This window comes from Xenopus laevis, chromosome 3L, assembly GCF_017654675.1.
Source record: "Xenopus laevis strain J_2021 chromosome 3L, Xenopus_laevis_v10.1, whole genome shotgun sequence".
In the NCBI taxonomy this organism is placed as follows: domain Eukaryota; kingdom Metazoa; phylum Chordata; class Amphibia; order Anura; family Pipidae; genus Xenopus; species Xenopus laevis.
This window is the reverse complement of record NC_054375.1, coordinates 86,982,404-87,008,473: the sequence shown is the minus strand read 5'-3', so window position 1 is coordinate 87,008,473 and position 26,070 is coordinate 86,982,404. Positions and strand designations below refer to the sequence as shown.

The following is a 26,070-nucleotide window of genomic DNA, read 5'->3' as shown; positions in this document are numbered from 1 at the left end:
GTGTTCACATTTTATACTTACCAATGAGATATGCAGCATTTATCGTATTGATTGGTTATAAATAAAGGAATGTAAGGGTATAAACAAGGAAAGAAAGGGTATAATCGAAGAATCCAAACAAGTTTCTGGTGAGACCCCTAATAGGACAGAGTAAAAAAAACTTGTGTCAGTTTGATTTCTTAATTGTCTGCAGGCTCTTTGCCAGGGATGGGCTGCACCTCAATGATGATGGGGCAGCTGCTTTGGGGAAGAAGATGGCTAAAGGGGTTGGAGGAGATTTTAAACTAGATGTAGTAGGAGATGTAAATGTAGTAGGAGGGTGCAGTAAAGGATTCTGTGGACGACAGGCTAGATGAGGTAGCAGGTATAAAAAAATGGGGGAAGATATTTGGTTGGGGGTACTGTAAAGGACAGGGAGGACACAAGTTGCATTTACAAAATTCTCATTTTGATTTCAGTATTAAATGTATATTTTCAAAATGCAAGTCTGACTGGTTAAAAAGGAGAGTTCGTGTTGCTGGAGCTGGAGGGAAAATATGATGTGATTAGTGTTGCCGAAACATGACTGAATGAATCGCATGACCGGGCAGTTAATATCAGTGGTTATACTCTGTTTCAGAATGACAGAGGCAAAAAAAAGGAGAAGGGACATGTTTGTTAGGCAGGATTTAAAAGCTAATATAAAGGAGCAGGTGATGTTAGAAAACGAGGGGTCTGAAGCCTTATGGGTGGAGCTCTTCACTGATTTTACAGTATCCAGCAAATTAATTATAGGAGTATGCTATGGACCCCCTAATGTAAGTGTGGAGTAGGCTTAGCCACTGATGCAAATAGAAAAGACGGCTACTTTGGGGAAAGTAATGGTAATGGGGATTTTAATTACCCAGAAATTGACTGGAGCAACAGTACTGCCAAGACAGTCAATATGAACAAATTTATAAACTTGTTGCATGGCTATTTTATGGCACAGGTTGTTGAGGATCCACCAGACAAAATTCTATACTGGATCTTGTGATCTCTAATGACCCAAATGTGCAAGTAAATCAACCCCTGGGTAATAGTGACCATAATGTTATATCATTTAAATGTCTGGTGCAAAAAACAAATATAAACTGGGGCAACAAAAGCCCTCAATTTCAGAAAAGCTAATTTTAGCTCTTTAAGGGCTGTCCTTCAGAGCATGGACTGGGGCAAATGCTTTCTTTTTCATCTGGTATTGTACCTATGGAGTGGAGGAAACCTGATGTTATTCCTATATTTAAAAAGGGATTACGATCTCAGATGACATCTGTGGTTGGCAAATTATTTGAAGGCGTTTTAACGAATCACATTCAAAGTTTTGTCCTAGTAAATTGCCTTATGAGCAGCAATCAGCATGACTTTATGAAGAATAGGTTATGTCATTTGATTGCTTTTTATGATGAAATTAATAAGATGCTGGACAGCGGGGGTGCAGTAGATGTGATCTATTTGGATTTTGCCAAAACATTTTATACAGTGCCCCGCAAACAACTGCTTTCTAAATTAAGGTCTGTTGGGCTTAAATAAGTTATTTGCACATGGATAGGAAACTGGCTACAGGATCAGAAACAGAGGGTGGGTGTTAATGGTACATTCTTTACTTGGAGTAGGGTTTTTAGTGGGGTCCCTCAGGGCTCTTTATTGGATACATTTTATTTAACATTAATGACTTAGGGGAGGGTATTGTAACTAATGTATCAGTGTTTGCAGATGACACAAAACTATGCAGCCTAATTAATATTAATGCAGGATACTGCATTCTGCATCAGGATCTTGACAAACTGGCAATCTGGGTGGATAAATGGCAGATGAGATTCAATGTTGATAAATGTATAGGTACATCTGGGATGTAAAAAAATGCAAGCCACTTATATTCTAAATGGGACTGAACTTGGCAAATCCATAATTGAAATCCTTGTATATAATAAACATGACTGTAGCAAGCAATGCTAGTCAGCAGCTTCAAGAGCTGTATTAAAAGGGGCATAGATTTGCGGGAGGAGGGGGTTATCATCCACTATACGGAGCGCTGGTAAGGCCCCATCTAGAATATGACTTGCAGTTTTGGTCTCCAGCGTACAAATGGAACATTATGGAGTTAGAGAGGGTCCAGAGAAAGGCAACTAAACTGATAAAAAGTATGGGAAATCTCAGCTATGAGGAAAGACTAGCCAAGTTGGGGGTTCTTTATGTTGGAGAAGAGGCTCTTAAGGGGGGATTTAATAATTTGATAAATATATTGGGGGATTGTACAATGACCTTTCTAATGCTTTATTTACCAGTAGGTCCTTCCAGCTGACAAGAGGGCACTCTTACCGATTAAAAGAAAGGAGGTTCCGTCATAATATTCAAAAAGGGTATTTTATAGTGAGAGCTGTGAAGATGTGGAATTCTCTCCGCAAATCAGCCAGTATGGCTGACACATTATACAGCTTTAAGAAGATATTGGATGGCTTTTTAGCAAATGAGGGAATACAGGGTTATGGAAGATAGCTCATAGCACAAGGGACTGGTTTGATTACCATCTTGGAGTCAGGAAGAATTTTTCCCCCCTCTAAGGCAAATTGGTGAGGCTTTAAATGGGGTTATTGTCTTCCTCTGGATCAACTGGCAGTTAGGCAGGTTTTATATAGATTTAAAAGGTTGAACCTGATTGACGTGTGACTTTTTTTCAAACTAACTTACCATGTTACTATGTAAGTTAACCCCCACTTTGTGTCAGCTGTAGAGCTACAGTATGGCTACAGTGCTCACATTGTATGCACAGATCCCATATTTGCAATTTGCCACCACCTTTTTTAGGTGGAGATTACAGCTCTTATTGTAAAAAAGTTGGGTCTGCATCTTATGAAAGGGCAGGGCAATATGCCGTTTTTATGCTATTGTCAGGAACTACCTAGAATTGAACACTAAACTGGGGGCTTTTATACTTGGAGAGTGAGATGCGTCCAGCTTCTCTATCTGCTACATTCTTCCCTCCACCTACCTCAACTACAACATGTGCTTGTGATCAACCAATTAGGGTCATTTATAAGCCTGCTCTTTGCAACTGCCCATTGCTTGATCATCTGAGCTCCTGAACCCAATCTAGGCAGCCATTCCTGTGATTCTCAGTTCCTGTGTCTTCTGCTTGGTTTCCGTGTGCTCTGTTTGGTTCCTTGGTCCTGTTCTCCTGTTCCCACCAGGTATCTGATTCCTGTTGCCGTGAATTTCCCTGATTTGACCTCTGGGCTGTTTGCTAGACCTTACTTTTCTGCTGCCTGCCATTGACCTCAGTCCACCTTATGGACTTTGCTTGTCTGCCGCCAGCCCTGATCATTCTGTATGTTACTTTGACTCTACCTTTTCTTCCATTAGCCTCACCACAGGCCTATATTTTGGAATCTGCTTTGTTTATTTCCTTATTTTGCTCATTAAATCTATTATTTCACCTTAACATGGCTTCTGCTAATAAACCAGCCTATTATTTTTTATCCTACTACCTGTTATATATAGCATTTGGTGGGGCATGGGAGCATTTTTAGCAATGCAAACCATTTTAGACTTAATTTTGATTTATGCAATGCTGATTCCTTTTCCGCCCTTCAGGAAACCTGCTCCTTAAAAGGCTAAGGGAAATCAGGGTTGCCAGGAACCATTGCCCCGCACTGTATATAATGTATTTGGGGCTAAAGTTTTTACTGTCTCTCACTGCATTTAATGTATTTGGGGATGAAGATCCCACACCTGAGATATCTCCTTATATATTTTAGATTGCTGAATGAAAAACATATTTCTGGTGGTTTAATTCCTAGAAAATGTCAAAGAAGACTTTTTCCCACAATTAAACTGAATTGCAGCATGTAACATGTTTTACATGTGCCAAAAGTTAGTTAGGGGAAGGTATTACCAGGAGATCACTGGCAGCAAATCTCATGATCTGCCCACACTTTTAAATCCCAGTTAATATAAAGGAAAATATTGGCTTGAAAATTTAGAAATATTATAGATTCTATATCTACAAACGTGCTAAACCAGAGGTAATGCTTACTGATCTTTAGTAAATCTTTAGTAAATCTGGGCCTATTAACCCAAGCAATGTAAGCATTCTATTTCTGTTTTCTCTAGGGTTCAATAGGCCTTTCTGTGTTCTGTACAGCTTTCTTCTATTCCTAGCAGAAAAATATGAAACGGGAAAAAGATTTAAAAGCCTTCCTGCAATCCTTAAATTGATTCTAAAATGGTGAAATTATTTTAGTTCACATATAATGTGCTTCTAAATCTTATTTCTAAATCTTATTCTTAGATCCTGATTACGTCTGTCTGTACTGTAATTAATTATGGAATTTACAATTTCATTTATATCTTTAGAGAGTACAATTTTCTCACAAATCTTATTTTTCAGTTTTATAAAAAACTTTACTTTACTGGTTTAAATTGGCTGTTGAACCTTTGCAGGAGAGACAAGCACCTTTTGCTTTCTCTTTATCACTTAGATTTAGGCCTGCGTTAATGAGAGTACAAAAATGATATTTATGTTGTACAGGTATGGGATCTTCTATCTGGAAACCCATTATCAAGAATGCCCCTAATTACAGGAAGACAATCCTTCCTTAGACTCCAATTTATTGAATTAAATCAAATTTGTAAAAATGATTTCCTTTTTCTCTATAATAATAAAATAGTACCTTGTGTGTGATTCCAACTAAGATATAATTAATCCTTATTGGAGGCAATACAATCCTATTCGGTTTGATTCATGTTTCAATAATTTTTTAGTGGACTTAAGGTATAGAGATCCAACTTACGGAAAGATCCCTGATCCAGAAACCCCAGGACCCAAGCATTCTGCATAACAGGTTCCATACCTTTACTTTACTGTGCTGTATTTACAAGCCTTACTTGGAATAACTGTTATAGTTCTTGTCTTTTCTCCATCTTCATCCACTGTGGTGAGTTCTTGAGACACTGAGTGGATATTCTCCATAATTTTGACTTCACTGAATGTAGCCAAAAAAATCATTCCCAAAATAAAGTAATTTCTACTTCCACTTCATAGGTGTATTTCATACACCTATGATATAATTAATTGTCTGTCATAGAATATGTCCGGTTATATATGTAGGACCTAAAGGCTAAATGCCTTGATAAAGTCCTCTGTGTAGGACCAAAACGTTGAATTTTTGCACATAAATTAAGACCTATGAGTGCTCTGTGTCCTTTATGCTGATATATATATATATATCCTATCTTGTAAAATATAAGGATAATATAAGCTGCTGTTGTGTGTGTGTGTGTGTGTGTGTGTGTGTGTATATATATCCAAAATGGCAACCCCTGGAATACAATGCTGCTTGCATCCTAATGATTCCAGCTTACTGGCTAGTTGATCTGGTTCATAAGTGTCTCATTTAGTCACAGCTAGTGCTGGCAGAGTTTGGAAGGAATGTTACCAAAGAGAAAGAACACTAAGGGGGTTATTTACTAAAACTTGAATTTATCTCATATTTTTATTATACCAAGCTCGACCAAACTCCCATCCACATTTTTATCTTATATATCAATAAAATAGCTTTGTCAGAAAAAAAAACAGAATCGTATGAATTTTCAGACTTGACACCCAAAATGCTCGATTTTTTTGTGTTATCCCCTGAAAACCCCAAATTTTTTGGATTATCGGACAAACCCTACTTGCAGACCACAATATCTTCTAAATGGAAAAATGGACATCTCCCATTGACTTTTACATGACCTCGGCAGGTTTGAGATGGTGGATTTTCAGATTCTGACTTTTTGCAGCTTCTGGGTATAATAAATCTGGGAAAAAAATCAAGTGTTTGTACAAAAAAAAACCCTTCCAGAAAAAAATCGTGGTTTGGTAAATAACCCCTAAGAGATAATGGATGATGACTCTTTTTGGCTTATATTTCGGCAACCTTCTTATAAGGGAGGCTGGGCGTCATTATTTAGCCACAAAAAAAAGAAGTTTAATTTGTGAGTAACACTGGACTCCAACTTTTTGGATGCTTGTCCTACTGAATTCTTATCACAGTCCAATTCATTAGTATTTAGCAGATATTTTACTTGTTCTTTTTTTAATTGTTCTTCATAATACTTATCATTAAGCAAGCAATGTAGCCAGGTAATGAGAAAATGTGGGTAGCAAGGAGTTTTATAGAAAAAGGTAATATCAGCTGAAAATGAGAGGCTGTGATTCCAGAAAGCTGCAACAGTTAACCAATTTGTTAATAATTTAGTGTAATGGTGGATTATTGTCTGGTCCTGTGAATTTGAGTGGTTCTTTCAATATGTGTTGAGCTGCTGATATATTTTAAAATAAAATTAATATTAGGAACAATATGCATAGCATATAACATCAGCTTTATTCAAACATAAAAATATTTATTGGAAGATTGAATTAACATTCTGATCCATGACAAGCAGCGCTGCTTCTGTATAGCTCCTGTACCAACATGTTTTATCAGAAAATGTTCTATACAACCCCAGCTGCCTAGTACAGAATACTTTATGAAAGCACTCCAGTGGAATTACAATACAGCACCAAAGCTGCTTCTTTAGTACAGAAATCAAAGACACCTATTGCTTTCATTACTTTGTCATGAAGCGTTTGAAAGATAACATGGCTACACGTGGAAATGAAATATTATTGAAATTCAGACACTCTGTTAAAAGCACTTGTCCCTCCAATACATAACAATAGACAGCCTGACACATATACAACTTCCATTCTGTAGAATTTCTGTGAGTACTGCTTCCAGAGCCTTTAGAGCCTTGAGAAGATAGTATCTCTCAGTTTTTCTCAGTATTTCTCAGTTCATGTCTTACTGAAGTAAAAAGCACAGAAGAGAGCATATTTCAAATGCTTCTTATTTTAAACACAGGTCTTGTGCTTTACTTAACACTGCCCATGAAATTAGTTTAAGATTAGCTTGTGCTAGCTCATTATTGGGCAAAGAAAATAGCCATAAAGAGCAGTTGGCTTGTGCTGTATATTGTAGAAGTTGTTATGAGCTAATATCTTGTTTTTTTTAAAACTGAAGCACTAATCATAAATATTCTACAGTCTTTATAGTCTTGAAAACTCTACGTATCATGGACCAAGGCTGAAACACATCTATTTTTGTATAGACAATCCCTCTTACCCTGACCCATTGTGAGTTAAAACATAAATACTGTACAGATGATGATAATACTGCTGTATGGTAACAATAATAGCACTATATAATTAGTGTGACTTTTTATTGTGAGCTGGAGTATTTTCATTCATTTTTAAATTAAAAAAGCCATCTGTATGATCAAAAACTATAAAAAAGAAGTTATGTATACAAAAAAGTCAATATACAGTCACATTTTAGGCAAAAATCAGAGCAATTAGAAAAAGAATTGCTAATTTTAAATCAGAAAAGGACCATATGCCTTATTTCACACAGTAGAGGATGCCGAAGGTTGTATTTCAACTGCCATCCTATTTAGCTTTATCTATTATTCATAGACTTTTGATACCATGAAATAGGATTTCTTTGAATTTAAACTCAGGATTCTAAATTCTGCAGGTATACAACTTCCAGAATTTTTAAATATCTTAAGAGTAAAGGGAGTTTTTGTAATTCAATCCCCCCCCCATTGGAGGTCGAACCTTTTGGTGATGGCCTCAGTTAACTCATAACAGATGTCAGAATTGCTTTAGCAAACATTAAGCCATATATACAGTTGCAGAACTAGTGTCTGGTGCACAGTGACACCTACCTCGCTACCCACCTCCTGCCCGCTACCCTTTTTTATCCTACCACCCGTATCTCCAGGCTTTGGGCATAAACCCTCCCAGCTAGTAGGTAAGAGAGCGGCTGGGGAGGGTGAAATAATTTACAGCTACAGAGGAAGCAGACCCCACAACCTCTACATAACCTCTACATAAATATAGTGGTGCAATTAAAGAGGGAATTGAAATAGGAATTTCAAATCCTGCAATAGTTGATGTTAAGGCATGCCCCTACACCACTCCTCCATGCCAAGGGACCTCCCCAGAATTTGGGAACCACTGGGTGAAGACATGCTAGGAGTTGTAACCCAAGCTTTGGAAGCACAACATTAAAGGTTTGTAAAGCCACAGCTAACCCAATTGGCTAATGATGTTGTGGGTAATACACAGTATAGTTTTACCTATATTATTTGATTCAATCTGCAATAAATTTTAAAATCCCATACACACTTCAATCTGATCTACACTATGCTAAAACCTTGCAGTACTTAAAGGGTAAATGACATTGCTTTAATTATGATTATAAACTATAATCTTTGCAGGGCAAATACGTTCACTGTGCAAATGATTCAGCTGTGGACAATGTTTATGCATGAGCCCCATTGTAAAACAGTTGCGTGACATTTATTACAAGAACATCTTGTTTTATGCAGACCACTATTGGAAGAAAGCAATAGCTTGAGGAATATCCTTCTAAAAGAGCTGACGTGTCCGTAAACAACTCTGCAGAACTAATTTTTTTTGTTTTCTGGGTTTGTATGAAAAGCAGTACCACCTTCCAATCTGTGTTACAAGTGAGTGTGCAAGACTTGCTATGTGTGCTTAGTATGTTTGCTTCTTGGTTGGTATATTACTAGCTTGGATACTTAGCGGCATATTTATCAAGGGTCGAATTTCGAATGGAAAAAACTTTGAAATTTGAATTCAAAAAGACCAACCGAAATTAAGTTGAAGCTTTTTTTTTTTTGGTCGAATAGGTCCATTTTCGATCGAATAGGTCCGTATTCGGCCAAATTCAAATTGAACGAATCGAAGGAATAGCGCATTCGAACGAAATCGATTTGATTTTTCAAAGTCCACCAATTGACTCCAAATAGTTTCTAGGAGGTCCCCCATAGGCAAAAACAGCAATTCGGCAGGTTTTAGATGGCGAATGATAAATTTTGATTTTCAAATTTTCGATTTTTTTTCAAATTCTAATCGAATTTGGACTATTCCCTAGTCGAACTTCACAAAAAATAGCTCAAAATGTAAATTTTTTTCATTCAAAAATTAAACTCGACCTTTGATAAATCTGTCCCTTAAAGTGATGCTTTATGTCATTGTTTGGAAAGGGAAGTACCATAACAATGATTCAATGGCATGGTATATTTATTTGTACAATGTGCCAACCAAGTGACAATGATCTCTACGATCAGATTTGATCATAGAGCTTCTACAGTAAAATTCAACACAACTATGCCAGAACATAATTCTTTATGAGCTGTTTATGTTTTTTTGTTCATGCACCAAACCAGTATCTGTAAACTAAATATAAATGTTAAAGCAGCAGCACAGTGTTTGGGAATAATGTGGACTAGCAATCAAGGGAGCAATAGGTTCTATTTGGACTCTTATTCTGTACTGTTGGGTGTATCCATTTCTGCAGGATATCCAGTTCTTTAAACATTAAGTTAACAGTTTGGCTCCTAAAGCTTGCAATGGTACAGCCATAGTCATACATTCATGTTACTTTGCTATTTCACCATTACATCTCCATTCTGTGCAATAAAGTATTTTATCATTATTGAGAAAAACATGCTTAAAACCCTCAAAAAGTTTTTTTTTCCCTTTTTTAAATGAATGGTTATCTTTACATTAATACTTCTGTTGTGCAAAAACATCCAGTTACCTATACATTTGGGTAACTGCAAATAACTGTAATGCATCCTAAAACTGGTTACAACAATAACCTAATTTACAAAAAACATCATATGAAAGTAAAAGACCTTTTAATACTGAAATGGCAGATGATGGTTATTTTATCACTGCAGACGGTGTTGAGCAGGAACAGGTAACCTCGTACACTCCATCTGTTCTAGAACTACAATTTCCAACATTTGTGTTGCCCTGTAGTTTTACAACACCTGGAGCAAACAAGTTTCTGGTGTAGAGAATACACCCTATGTACATATCATCTAAATGTGTCAACAGCTGTGGTCATTGTACCAGTCTAAAAAGCTCTAGAACATTAAGCTATACAGTCCTCAAAAATATTTTTGTTTTTCTAAAAAAAGTTACAGAACTGCACAACAAGTGCATCAAAGCTAACAGTCTAAAAATCTTCAAGACATAGATTCTGATCACATTTATAAGGACGATGTGGTGGAGTCAAGAACTTCTCCTCCGTTGCAAATAGTTGGTGTATAATGTGCACTTGCAGAGGCTGAAAAAGAAAATACCATTACATTAATCCAAAGCCAATTACCTTTATTTAGTAATTATTAATAAGGAAAAAGGCACAACAATTTAAATGTGTCTATATAATTATTCTGTTGTAGTATGATACAAAGTATTAAAGTACATGACGAAGTTATGCAGTTATCTGTTATGTTAGTGTTCGAATTTCGATGGTGACTGCTGCCCAACTACGTTCATATTCTTTAGGACATCGTGACACTTCCTCTCTAACTCAAAACTGGACCCTTCTAAGTCTCACAGTGAGGGAAAAGTCTTGTAGAGTTCATTTCTTCTAACAACTTCCCTGACATTTTTTCAGGGACAGTATCTCTTAAAATAGTAAAAAGGATGTTTCCAATGACTGTAAACTTCACAGAGGGCAGCCATGAGCACTAAATCAATACCTTGCACTAAAAATATTTCAAACCAGAAGTTTACTTTTTTAGTGGTCCTTGTTACAGACTTTGGCAGAAATTAATCAGGTTCATCTGACTGCGGATAATGTCCATTCAATACTGCTATAGTGGTAATAAACAACGGTACTCTTAGGGGCCCATTTACTTAGCTTGAGTGAAGGAAAAAAAAAACTTTGAATTTGAATGATTTTTTGGCTACTTCGACCATCGAATGGGCTACTTCGACCTTCGACTACGACTTCGAATCGAACGATTGATAGTCGAAGTACTGTATCTTTAAAAAAAAACTTCGACCCCCTACTTTGCCACCTAAAACCTAACGAAGTCAATGTTAGCCTATGGGGACCTTCCCAAAATTCTTATCCACTCTCTCGTCATATCACGTCTAGACTACTGTAACTCTCTTTTAATTGGCCTTCCCCAGCAGAGACTGTCACCTCTCCGGTCCATAATGAACACTGCTGCGAGGCTCATACACCTCAGCAACCGCTCCTCCTCTGCCATGCCATTCTGTCAATCCCTGCACTGGCTTCCGCTACCTTTCAGAATCAAATTCAAATTAATGACCCTGATATTCAAAGCACTTCATAACTCTGCCCCACCCTACATCTCTGAACTCATCTCTAAATACTCACCCAACTGCTTACTACGCTCCTCTACTGACCTGCTACTCAACTCTTCTCTCATTACCTCCTCACATGCTCGCATTCAAGACTTTGCAAGGACTGCACACCTCCTATGGAATTCTCTCCCACGGTCTGTCTGACTTTCTCCCAACCTTTCTGCTTTCAAGAAATCTCTTAAAACGCACTTATTTAGAGAAGCCTACCCTCACTCTGCTTAACTACCAAATGCAACACCACATACAGTACCACATTTCTCACCCACCTAATTCGATTTTGCCCACTCCCACACCTTGTGTATTATTCCCTTCCCTTTAGAGTGTATGCTCTTTTGCATAGGGCCTTCCTCACCTTTTGTACCGATACCGATTGTGATGTATGTAACCCCATATGTTCTATGTATAGAATTCATGTGATTTGTATAATCACATTTACTTTATAGTGCTACGCAATATGTCGGAGCTATATAAATACATGTTAATAATAATAAAATACTGTTATGCATAAAGTAAATATTGTTCCAGTGTTATTATTTTTCTGCCATAGACTTCTATTACAGTGTGTTTGAGCTGTATAATTATTATGGCATGTATGTGTAAGCTGAATATAAAGATACTTACACTGTGAGTATGTGGTTGCAGTACCACTAACACTGAACCTATTAAGATGTAATCGGTGGGTTACAACATTTTTCTGGGGTTGAAACAAGATGATATGAACTTTTGGTGCAAACAAGCACCCAAGAACTACAAAACCACTCAGGCTTACTGAGATGCACATTGTTGTAGTTTGGACCTGAAATACAAAAAAAAATATAAAAAATTATTATATTATTATAAAAATTATTACAACATAAACTTGATTATTTTCTATTCTGGCTAATTGAGCATTGTTATTGCATAACTGCAAGTGTTCCAATACAGAACATCTGATACAAGGTGCAGAACACAGCTCACATAAGCACGTACTGGGATCCCCTGCACTTTGCATTATCTGGTACTCCTTGAGTTTTCTGCCTCTCGGTCAGGATTAGGATTGCCACCTGGCCAGTATTTTACCAACCTGTTGGGTAAAAATGTTGCTTGATGCCAATGTTATCTATAGGGAAACCCATAAAAATATATGAAGGCTGATATTTTTTACAGAAAAGGTGGCAGCCCTAATAGTTCCTAATAGTTCTGCCTCATTTTGTATGCAACATGGTAGATGTTTAGCAGTGCTACATACAGAGTAAGAAACTCTTTTTACACCCTTAGAAAGCTATGCTAAAAATGGCACCATTGGGTGCAATCATAAAAGCATTTTGCTAACATTGTTTACTATAGCTGGGGTATGACTTTTAAACTTTGCCCATTCAAATGACAACTTTTAAGCTTGCCCCATTATTTTGTGAATTAGCCCTTTTTCTGCAATCTGATATTGCTGCATGTGCATACTGTAGAAGAAAATGGTGACTGGCATTTCCTGTGGTCATTGAATATCACACATATCTAAAACATATGTTACTCGATTTATCTTGTTTTTTTTTATGGTTATGTGTTAGATAAATTTGTGTTAGACAAAATTAACAATGTTATTTAGAGATTATCTTCTTAAAGATAAATGTTGCTCATCCATAAACAGCAGAACACAGTATTAGGCATATTAGTCATTTTACGGCAAGAACAAATAATTCAATGGGAGCGTTATACTTACTCTGTAGTCACTTGACGTAACATAGAATATAGGCAGGAAAGCAAGCCAAATAATGCAAGTTGTATACATTGTAAATCCAATGAACTTGGCTTCATTAAAATTTTCTGGACATTTTCTTGTTTTAAAGGCATATACAGTACATAATATCACCAGGACCACATCATATGTCAATGAAATTAGCATACTGGAATCTTTGACATTGCATTTTAATATAACAGTTTCTCTTTTTTCAGGAAGCGTATAGCGTCTTGTGCCAGGGAATTCCAACATGAGCCATACAGATACAACAACAATCTGAACTGAGATAAGACTGAGACATATGACAACTTGAGATTTTGGACTGATGAATTTTGGTCTTTGGGCACCATTGTTTACACCACTGAATATCCTGGCAATGCGATTTGTCTTGGTCAGTAGTGCAGAATAACAAACAACAAAAGATGTTCCCAGTCCCAAACGGCGAAGAGAACATATGACAGGAGAAGGTTTTGCTATGAAAAAAAATGTCATACAATAACACATAAAAACGCCAATCAAGAGAATATAGCAGAGTTCCCTTCCTGATGCCTTCACCAAAGGTGTGCTATTGTGCTTGATAAAGACTGCTCCAACCAGGCAAGTACTTACAAATCCAAGGCATGCAATGGTCACTGGTCCTATTGCCCAGGCATCCTCCCACTTAATGTAATCTTCTGGTAGATCAAAACAACTGGTTAGGTCTGCTGTAGGCCATCGTCCTTCCCCACAGTCAATGCATGTGAACTCATCAGCAAGGTATTCATATTTTTCACATGGGATACAAATCCAGCAACATACATCTCCTGGTTGCATATTCTTCATTTCATTTGGAGCACAGGGGTCACTGCACTGTGATGTTGGAACTGAACTTTTGGACCACTGTATTATGTCAACATCCAGCGACAAGGTTTCTGCCCACTGGCCAATTTTTGTGTAGGAATATTTACCATTGTGATACTGAAAATTGAACACATTATATAAGCCGATTCCATCTCCATATGCATCAAATTTCACAATGGTGTCTGTATTACTGGGGGGTATAAAAGGAGCTGCCAAAACAAATGAGAACAATTATTATAAAGTGATACTGTTTAACATATGCATGGGTGTGTGTAAATGTGAACGACAATCTGCTTGGAGACTAGTAAGCAACACATTCTTAGTCAAATATTTTAAATACAGGTATGGGATACATTATACGCAAACCCGTTATCCAGAAAGCTCTGAATTATGGGAAGGCTGTCTCCCATAGACTCCATTTTATTCATATAATTAAAAATTTTAAAACCCGATTTCCCTTTCCTCTGTAATAATAAAACAGTACCTTGTACTTGATCCAAACTAAAATATAATTAATACCTTTTGGACACAAAGAAGGATTGAAGAAGGTATAATTTATGCTTTTTGGAGGGAAAGAAAGTATGAAGATCCAAATTAGAGAAAGATCCCTTGCCCAGAAAACACCAGGTCCCCAGCATTCTGGATAACAGGTCCTATACCTGTATCATAATCATCTTAGAGGGTACTGTATTATATACATATATTGTTTCACTTGTTTGTTATATACTGTAAAAATATATGGGCTCATTTACTGACAATGGGCAAAACTGGCACCTGTGCAGTAACCAATGGTAACAAGTTAGTTAGTAGCTTTGTTGATCTAGATGCAAGGGAAAAATTATTGGAGACATTTCATTGGTTGCCATGTGTTACTGCTTAGGTGCAAATTTCCCCACTGTTAGTAAATGTCTTGTGTGCATTTTTACTTAATCGCAGTCTTAATCACAAACTGCTTTATTGCATCTAAATGCAACCATGTATTGCTGCTAAGAAATGGTATACCTATTTGGAATGAGACACCCCTAGAATTTATCTTCAAATTTGTCCGTGGATGATTAACATAGTAAATCTGTCATTGGAAATCTATATCTTGCAAAATCTCATTACAAAAATGTCTTTGACTTCTACTGTGACTGCTGTGAGAAGAGACTTTGTAATTTACCAGGGCTTCAATCCATAGAACCAATTGGATAATCAGAGAGGTACGGTATACTACGTTGACTGATAGGGTGACATGATGGTTTCACATGATAAACACTGAAACTTAATGGTTTTGGTTTTCACTAAATGGTCATGTATGAATGTAGCCTCTGCAATAATTATCATTAGAAATGGTCTACTAAAAAAACAGCACTGCCATACTGGATATGAAAAATTATATCAATTATAAGTACTGTATTTACAATAGCTCTGTTATATAGGTTTACTTGTAAATACTGTATGTAAAAAAGTCAGCCAAACAAGAGACATATATTTATGGATAAAGGCCAGTTCAGCTACGAGTAGATCAGCCATTCAGAAAAATTGTATAAAATATATTTGACACATGGGGCAAATACACTAACCTGCGGAGTGCGCTAGCGCAGCCTTCGCTGCACTTCGCCTGGCGAATTTTCGCCAGGCCGCCACTAATTCACTAAAATCCAAAGTTGCTCTCAGGAGGCGAAGTTGCGCTAGCGAAGGCTAATTTGCATACGGTGCCAAATTTAAATTTGAATAGAAGTGTATGCTACAGCGAATACAGAACACTACACAAGTAAATTTGCAAAGTGGCAAAATGACGTCACGCTGGCCACAGATAAATTCGTATTAAATCAGCGATTACTATATTAATTAGCTCCATAGTGAAGGGACCTCTGTCCTCATGTCAAAAAGGCTTGAGATTTTGGCTTTTTTTTTTACATGGGGTGTTTCTGTAATGTGGAATACCATGCCTTAAGGCTTATAAAACAGGATTGTTAACAAATCTATTTGTTTTTATATCAATACAGCCTTATGCTAGCTTAGTTCACATAATGTATACGGTTCTGTCCTGTAATTAGAGAGGTAAAAGCAACTTAGACAAAAATGAAGCATTATTTGTTTAAACTTCACTCTAAGGAAAATGTAATTGATGTATTTCTGAGCATTGCAGCTTAAGGCTTTTATATAAGAAATCCCATGCCTGTACTATAAAATGTACAGCATTATATATTCAATACAGTGTATTACATATATGTATTACATACATATTACCGAGGCATAAGATGGTTAAAGTTTACATGCAGGTGATAATTGTGATATTGATCTTTTTCTTTCTTTTCTCAGCAATCAGCTCTAATCCATTTAGTGCAATATTTAAGACAAGTATGACTAAGAGCTGTCACATTCAAGTGATCAGTAGCATAGCCCTTACTATTGCTAAGACAGCTCTCTTAAGACAAATGCTACAAAGACTGCGTACAGTTATTAGATGTGTAACTGAAAATTGCATTCTATTCAGTCTGTCAGATCATCTCCAATCATATGATGATACTAAGGCAGGTGCGCCACTACAGAAGACTCTCAAGAAAACATAAAATGGTGCATATATTGTAAATATAGAAAAGTGTAGCACAGAAAGTAATGAATGGATTGAACCAATTTCCTCCACGTCAGAAATGGCAGGTGCACAAAGGAAATCTATATTAATAAAGCTGAGAAGCAACTGAAATAAACAATTTGAATTAAAAGCCATAAGGGGTTATTTGGTATAAACTTTGGAATCACATTAACATATGCACTTAATGGGCATGTAGCTTTCACATCTGGAATTTACGCCATGCATCTCTGCATTGTTTCATAAGTGGCAAATTATGTGAATCACTATATGCCAAAATGTCAGATTTTTTTTTGCCTCACACTAAACATGAGCTTTTTATCTCACTGGGTTGATCCAAGATTAACATGAATTTAGTACCCTGTGTTTGTCCATTGCCACATTTTAAAGGGGTTGTTCACCTTTGAAATAACTTTTAGTATTATGTAGAGAGTGATATTCTGAGACAATGTGCAATTGGTTTTCATTTTTTGTGTTTTTTGAGTTATTTAGCTTTTTATTAAGCAGCTCCCCAGTTTGCAGTTTCAGCAATGTGGGTGCTAGGGTTCAAATTACCCCAGCAACCATGCACTGATTTGAATAAGAGACTGCAATATGAATAGGAGAAGGCCTGAATAGGAAGGTGAGTAATAAAAATTAGCAATAACAATAAATTTGTAGCCTTACAGAGCATTTGTTTTTTTTATAAGGGCTCAGCAAAGCCCATTTGAAAGCTGCAAAGAGTCAGAAGAAAAAGGCGAATAATTATAAAACTATAAAAAAAACAATTGAAAAGTTGCTTAGAATAATATTCTATAATATACTAAAAGTTAACTTAAAGGTGAATCACCCCTTTAACTACATCTTTTTTGCTAGAATGTAATTGCCGCCTACATTTTCATATTAACTCGAACAAATATGAATGTGTAAAATTATGGTGCTAAATACAGCAACTGTTAGGCATAAAAGAAAATAAAGAACTGTAAAGTGGTTAGTGCATTTTTCAGTATTGGTTAATAATAGTAACCTGGCTTCTTTTTCTCTTCAATGTCTAGTTAGTAGAGTACCCAAAATTTAGTCGTTTTCTTGATGGAATCATATTTTAAAGCAATTCAAAAATGTTAATTGCATGTGAGGCTTGTATCTTTGTGTCTCTCTGAGTGTCATAAGGAGACCATTAAGAAGAAAACCATCATCAGCCATCTGTCTAGGGTTATTCAGGCCTTTATTAAAGGAACATTTCTGTGTAAAAACAAAAGCTGCATAAATAGCCTGTGCAAAATAAAAAATGTTTCTAATATAGTTAGTCAAAAATGTAATGTATAAAGGCTGGAGTGACTGGATGTCTAACATAAGAGTTAGAATCCAACATTCTGCTTTACATCTCTCTATCACTATGAGTTAGTCATACGTGTAATGATTTTAGTGAAGTACCTAAAGAAATTTGGATTTTAATCTACAAACTCGTCTCATGAATCCTGCTACATGGTGGGCTGCAAGTGTGCCTTGATGATTTTTCCTCTAAGCTATGTCTGTAATAAAAATTCTTTTAAAATTCTAATGAAACAGCATATAAATGTATCAAAAATTGTAGGAATACTGTATCTGTGAATTTCCTTAAAATATATTATCATGCATTTACGTGATTGTTTTAACCTTCATTGATTCTCAACACCCACTACGGCAAGGAATTTTTTGTTTTGTTGCTGCAAAAAAAAAATGCCGAAGATGTAATGTCACATGTTATTGACTTTAGGCACCAAAGACAGCTGGAGGAGGAGTTGGTTATATAAAATGATATGGGACATGACACATGGGGCATTTTGTCACCTTTGTGAAATCATGGGTGACAAAAAGTGCCAATATTTCATAGAATGAATGATGGACGAGTTTCCAGGTTCATTCATGTTCATTTTATTTGCAGTTTCCACCCCTTAGATTCACACTTTTACTATAGGTTATTATCTTGTGTAAAACTTTCTATTCAAGCTACACTTTTAGTAAATTTGACCTGGTTGATTCAGCAACATTCCTGACTGCAAAAAATGTAACCCCTTATATTAGAATTCTCATAATCTCAGCAGTTCTCTAAGTACCTAAGATAATAAAATATACAATGTGATCCCTCTCTTCGGTTGTACAGAAAATCCTCTATTATGCTTAGACATGCTATTCTTGTAACTGCTGTTTTTTAATTCTGTTATGTCCTGACAATAACCAAGTCTAGTGAATGAACTCACATACATCATTCATGACCAACCAGTTTGTGTTTATATCTGTTTATCCATGACTTTCTGCCCTGTTCTTGCCATTTGTGTAGCAAATCAGAATGAAAAATAAAGATCCTGTAAGGGCATCACACATCTGTGCTCATCTGGTGTCAGCAATATGTTCAGGAACAAATATCCTATTTTCAGAAAAAAAATGTAACTTGATTTGACACTTTTTGTGGCCTGACCTGTCCACTCATATAACTGAACTGAGATGATTCCTGTCCAAAGACTGTCAAGTCAAAAGAATTAAATTGAAAATGTTAAGAAAAAAAAAAATGTTGTGACTGTGCAGAATTTGATGGTGTAGTGAAGATCACAAAACACAGCACTCTTTGCCGATAACTCATAACCAGCAAAACTCAATTATCAAAGTCAAGTCTGACTTATCAGAGAAAGGATGTATTTTAAAGAAGAATTTGTTTAGTAAAATGTATAATGCTCCCTTCTACTTCATAATGATATTAGCAACAACAGGAGCAATAATTGGGACACTAAGGGGCAGATTTATTAAGGGTCAAATTGAATAATCCAAACAATTAGAATTTTAATTCAAAATGTAAATTTTGAGATGTATCACACCATGGCCCTTTAAAAACTCAAATTCAACAATTTGCAACCTAAAACGTGCCGAGTTCATGTATAAGTCAATGGGAGAGGGACCAATTTGAACATGTTAATAGCCTTCCTGACATTTGAGTATTTTTCAGAAAAAAAAATGTTTAGTCGATTCAGAGTAGAATTCGATTCGAGTTTTTGGGCCGGTAATATTTGTTCGAGTCCTAGATATTCGATTTTTTTTTTATTAAATAACCACCCAATTGAGTTTCGAGTATATTCGAATTATAATTCACATGAATTCGAATTTCGACCTTTGATAAATGTGCCTCTAATTCCCTGCAGTACACTTACATAGCTTTCTAAAGAATCTAACTCCTGCAACTACTACTTCACATAAGCATAGGAATTTCAATTCTATCTCCCAAATGCTCTCACTCTCTCTTCTACTGTTACTAGCTGCAGGTGATATCTCTCCTAACCCGGGTCCCTGCCATATACCAATCTGCCATCGCCCATGTTATGGACCTCTCTGTTCAAACCTACAAATAGTGTTAACCTTTCCAACCTTATTCAAATTCCAACTCTCCCATCTGCTCATCAAGCCTTCTCCTGTGCACTTCTTAATACCCGCTCTGTTACTAACAAATCCACTTTAATTCATGATGTATTTTTCTCTAAATCTCTTCAGATTTTTGCCTTAACTGAGACCTGGATCTCTCAGAATGACAATGCTATCGAGGCAGCCAGGGTCGGAACTAGGGGTAGGCAGAGTAGGCACGTGCCTAGGGCGCAAAGCTTGGGGGGCGCCAGGCACGTACCTGTCACTGATGCCTACCCCTAGTCCGACTGAGTGAGTTCCACGCTTCCGCAAGCACGCGCGCATGAGGGGAGGGAGTGTACCGGAATCGGTTCACGCGGCCGGTCAGCGCGCATGCATGCACTCTTCCTACAAGCGCGGTGGATGGGGCGCCAAGGCTGGCCGGGTTGTCTGGGGTGCCCAGAGGTCCTGGCCCGGCCCTGGAGGCAGCTCTCTCTCATGGCGGTCTCGCCTTCTCTCAGACCCCCACACTACTGGTTGTGGGGGAGGAGTAGGTATTCTGCTCTCCCCTCGCTGCCTCTATAAACTAATCTCTACACCTTCTTCCTTCTTGTTTCCTTCTTTTGAGGTGCATGCAGTTCAAATGTTCTACCCTCTTGCTGCACGGGTAGCTGTTGTTTACAGACCTCCTTCTGCTAAATCTCCTGCCACGTTTCTCTCTGACTTTGAATCATGGCTCTCTTTTTTCCTATGCTCTGACAGCCCGGCAATTATTCTAGGTGACTTCAATTGTCACATTGATAACCCCTCCCAGTCCTCACACACTCCCCCCTCTGCTAACCCTCAAACAAAAATTCTGGTTCGCAACACCCGTGCTGTTGATATAACTGCTCTATCTGACTCTCTCAGTTCTAGCTTCTCCTCCATCACTACTTCCTCTGATCCTGAATTACTGGTAAATACCTACAACTCGGTTCTGTCTGCTGCTATCAATACGCCCCTCTGCAGCCACAACCCAGTCGAGCCTGCAATCTCCATCCCTGGATGAACGACCAGATGCGATTTCTGCGCTCCTGTATGCGAGTGGCAGATCACATGTGGAGGAAATCCCATACAAAAGCTGACTTCCTCCACTATAAATTTCTTATGGCACGCCTTGGTACTGCCCTATCCCAGGCCTGTTTTCAATATTCAACTTGCTACTTCATCCCTCTACAAATGATTTGCTAACACCTGAACATACCCCCCATGACTTTGCTGACTTCTTTGAAAGCAAAGTTGACTCTATCCACAAACAATTTCCCCACCCCTCAGATACAAATATTCTCATTCCACCTAAAGCTTCTATTTCTATTTTCAACTCTTTTGATCGTATATCTGAGCTGGAAGTCTCTAAACTTCTCCTATCCTCTCCATCAACAGCTTGCTCACTTGATCCTTTCCCATCACCTCTATTAAAACAGTGTGCTCCTGTCCTCACTCCAGTACTTACCCATATATTCAATTCCTCACTAACTTCTGCTACCTTCCCCTCCTTATTCAAACAGGCCTGTGTCAAGCCCATTCTGAAAAAGGCTACACTAAACCCATCCTGTTTGTCTAACTACCGTCCTGTCTCTCTCTCTCTTACCGCTAGCCTCTAAACTGTTGGAACGTCTCGTATTCTCCCATATTACTAATTTGCTATGCACCAATAATCTGCTTGACCCTATGCAGTCTGGTTTTTGACCTGCACACTTCACTGAGACTGCCCTATGTAGAGTTGCAAATGATCTCCAGACTGCTATGGCCAAAGGGCATTACTCTATTCTCATTCTCCTGGACTTATCTTCTGCTTTTGATACTGTTAACCATTCTGTTCTAATGCAAGTTCTCCATTCAATTGGTATCCGTGATCAAGCCGCATCCTGGTTCTCTTCCTACCTTTCTCTCCTCCTGTTCATCTTAATGTGGGGGTGCCTCAGGGTTCTGTACTTAGTCCTCTGTTGTTTTCCTTGTACACTCTCTCTTTAGGAGACCTTATATCTTCATTTGGCCTTAAATATCACCTCTATGCCGATGACATTCAGATATATTTAGACACTCCCTCACTAACCTCTGACGTTCAAACCCAAGATAGCAGACTGCCTAGTAGCTATCTCTTCCTTGATGAACCAACGCCACCTCAAGCCCAACTTGGCCAAGACTGAGCTCATGGTCTTTCCACCCAAACTAAGCCCTTCTCTTCCTTTCACCATTACTGTTGATGGCATGACTATTAACCCTGTTAACTCAGCACGCTGTGTAGGGGTCATCTTTGACCAGTCCCTCTCCTTCTCTAATCATATTAATAATACTGCCAAAACCTGTTGTTTCTTCCTCCGCAATATATCCAAGATACCCCCATTTCTTTCGCAAACAACAGCCAAAACACTAATCCATGCCCTTATCTTATCCCATTTAGACTATTGCAATCTCCTCCTAACTGGTCTTCCTGACTCCCATCTCTCTCCCCTCCAATCAATCTTAAACTCTGCTACCAGGATCCTTCTGCTCTCTCCTAAAAGGGAACCTGCTCAACCCCAACTAAAATCCTTAGCGTGGCTGCCTGTTAAGCAAAGGATAGCATATAAAACCCTTCTACTAACATTCAAAGCCCTTCACTCCTCTGCTCCTCATTACATTTATTCTCTTGTCTCACTATACATTCCTGGTCGTCTTCTCTGCACTTCTGAGACACCTTCTCTTCACACCATCCACATCCACTGCCATCTCTCGTCTCAAACCCTTCTATCTTGCTGCTCCTTACCTCTGGAATTCCATCCCTGAATTCCTCTGTAAGGAATCCTCTCTTAATCTCTTCAAGAAAAAACTAAGAGTTTACCTTTTGGACCACTAGAACATTAGCCTAGTCCTGTCCCTACTTACTATGCCTTACCTTGTGCATTTTTTTTATCTCCAATTTGTACCTGTATGTTAGCCTCCCATCCACTTAGACTGTAAGCCCTACGGGCAGGGACCTCCTTTCCACTATGTCTCTTACCACATGTCTTATAATTCTGTATATATTTATTTTGTGATTTGTCTTCCCCTATGTATACTTTTATATAGATATATATTGTACTTTTATGCACTGTACAGCGCTGCGGCTCATTAACAGCGCTTTACAAATAAAGTTATACATACATACATACCATACATACTTCTATCAATGTTGAGAACTAGTGACTATATAGGGATAAAGGTCACCACTGGTGCTTGGCATATACCCACCAGCATACACCAATCCTTTCTAAATATTAATAACCATTAGGGATCCACTGAATCCACTATTTTGGATTCAGCTGAACCCCCGAATCCTATGCAAAGATTCGGCCGAATACGGAATTGAATCTGAATCCTAATTTGCATATGCAAATTAGAGGTGGGAAGGGGAAAACTTTTTATACTTCCTTGTTTTGTGACAAAAAGTCACTTGATTTCCCTCCCTGTCCCTAATTTGCATATGCAAATTAGGATTCTGATTCGGTTTGGCCGAGCAGAAAGATTCAGCCGAATCCTGCTGAAAACTAAATCCTGGATTCGCTGCATCCCTAATAATCATATTTTGGCACCTGTTCATTTGTAATGTTAAAATGTTTAAAAGTGTATTAAAAACATGTATGAGAAGTCACGGGCAGTAATCACAAACTAATTACTACTGACAAAAACTTTATAAAATACTTCAATAGCAGTGCTCACACATGACCTATTAGGATTCACTTACCTTGGGCAGCAGCAGTGGTCTATTTTTATCCACGGGAGACATGGTGTCAGCATTTTTATTATCTTGGTTAGGTCACATCAATTTAAGTTGGGATGGGTGATCTAATTAATAGTGAAGACGTTGACCAACAAAAACAACCTTCTCTATACTGGATGGAAATCCAGACTAAATGCTAATGAAGATAAATGCATCTTTATATTGCCTTTAGGGCAGTTTGATCCTTTCTCGCGCCTATAAATCTTTAGATTTTTCGTTAGCTAGAACATGCACATTCTTTCATATAGGTTTATGTGTTATGGATGGGGCCTGAGGCACAGGGAAATTAAGTGATTTGCAGAAGGTCACATGGTTGAGACACTGAGTCCAAGAAAGGGTGCCCTGAAACAGAGTGCAGTGTCTTACACTTATTTATCAAAGGTCCAGTTTTTATACCTCAAATAAACTAGAAATTTCGACTTTTTACTGAAAACTACCCTCGAAAAACTCAAATTTTACATGAAAGCACAACTCGACCTTTGATAAATCTGCCCCTAAGAGTTAGTTCTTTATTATTTCTCTCTTTGCAGTCAATCTGTGCTTCATAACGAAAAAAAACCTCTGAACTAAAAAACACCACAGTGTTTGCTGATTTTCTTCCGGCATTATTTGAGCATGTGAAAGATATCATTTATACACATCTGAAGAAATAACCCAGAAGCAAACTCACTAATTTTGAAACTGAAACTGTGTCATCTTTAATGACTACTGTATTCTAGAGGTTTCATTTTTAATATATCTGCAAAAATATATATGCACAAAAAAGAGCCAAGTTCGATATTGTGGTGTTTTGATTTTATATATATATACATATATATATATATATATATATATATATATATATATATATATATATATATATATATATATATATATATATATATATATACAGTATAGTATATAGTACATGTTGTTTATACAACAGCTGCCTTAAAGGAAAACTATACCCCCAAAATGAACACTTAAGCAACAAATAGTTTATATCAAATTGAATGACATATTAAAGAATCTTACCAAACTGGAATATATATTTACATAAATATTGCCCTTTTACATCTCTTGCCTTGAACCACCATTTCGTGACTCTATCTGTGCTGCCTCAGAGATCACCTGACCAGAAATATTACAACACTAACTGTAACAGGAAGAAGTGTTGAAGCAAAAGGCAGAACTCTGTCTGTTAATTGGCTCATGTGACCTTACATGTGGTTTGTATGTGTGCACAGTGAATCTTACGATCTCAGGGGGCGGCCCTTATTTTTTAAAATGGCAATTTTCTATTTATGATTACCCAATGGCACATACTACTAAAAAAGTATATTATTATGATAATGGTTCATTTACATGAAGCAGGGTTTTACACATGAGCTGTTTTACTCAGTATCTTTTAATAGAGACCTACATTGTGTGGGGGGTATAGTTTTCCTTTAACGCATTACATGCAGTACATTTTTTATCATATCCCAACTTTGGAAGATTTGCAAATTGTGCAATTATAACAGGCAGCATTTTTATCACCTCAACAGGTACTATCAAACAGCATGTTAGGTGTGACACAAAATAAAAGTTTGTTTTTATACTTTAGCCCAAGTCATGTTCATTGGCCTCATGCTGAGAGTACAGTACATTAATTTAAATTGCCTTCTAAAGGGAGATTTGCTTTGGATCCTTGTATTGACTGTGAGGCAGTTAAGACAAGTATTGCAGGAAAACACACAGAATTATTACCAGCTGCGACATTGCTCATGTTTCTGTCACATTCAAGAAAACTATTAATGGTTATAATTATGCTGTTACCTGACCACTTTGAAATAGCCTTCTCACCCCATCATTTTGGGCAATACACGTTATACCTCTATTATACCAAAAGTGTGAACTTCTTATGTGCCAGTAATAAGGTGGGTGTTCTCAGCTTCAAGAAAAAACTAAGAGACTACATTTTCGAGCACTAGAATGTTAGCCTAGTTCTGTGCCTACTGACTAAGCCTTAACTTGTGCACTGTATGTTAACCTCCCATCCACTTAGACTGTAAGCTCTATGGGGCAGGGACCTCCTTCCCATTATGTCTCTTACCATATAGCACTTAAGCTCCTTGTCCTGATATGATTCTGTATATATTTATAATGTGATTTGTCTTCCCTGTGTATACTTTTATATATATATTGTACTTTTATGCATTGTACAGCGCTGCATCTCCTTAACAGTGCTTTACAAATAAAGTTATACATACATACATACCAGTAATGGGTGTGCACCTTACACCTTGACAATTTCACAAGTACAGTATACTATTTTCATAGTACAAAAATTGTACTGTAGAAAAAGAACTGAGGATTAGAGGGCAAGGATGTGCTCCATCACCAATTACAGTTCCCTAGAGGCTTTTTGTTGCACTTTGCTGCTTCTCCTACTGTTCATCTGAAGGCCACAGAATGTAAAAAGCTTAATGTCGCTGTGTGACATGTGTTGATGATTTTATCTCATGGATGTGAATAGTTGTAAGGTCTCTGCCAAAAACACTAGTCCATCTCTAGAGGTAAATGAATGTCAA

General features: G+C 37.3%; 1 protein-coding gene across 3 annotated transcripts in view; it reads right to left on the bottom strand.

Moving 5' to 3' along the window:
* Positions 1-10,120: 10,120 nt before the first annotated feature.
* Positions 10,121-26,070, bottom strand: part of grm3.L (glutamate receptor, metabotropic 3 L homeolog) — a 115,254-nt gene continuing 99,304 nt past the window's right edge. For 2 of the 3 annotated variants that reach the window (XM_018252705.2, XM_041586556.1), the window contains exons 4-6: positions 12,954-14,020; positions 11,879-12,053; positions 10,121-10,205 (exon numbers count right to left, since the gene is read on the bottom strand). In XM_018252705.2, the coding sequence (XP_018108194.1) occupies positions 10,129-10,205; positions 11,879-12,053; positions 12,954-14,020 (1,319 nt within the window). In that variant the 3' untranslated portion in view covers positions 10,121-10,128. The remainder of the gene's footprint in view (positions 10,206-11,878; positions 12,054-12,953; positions 14,021-26,070) is intronic. The other variant, XM_041586557.1, reaches the window with a different exon arrangement.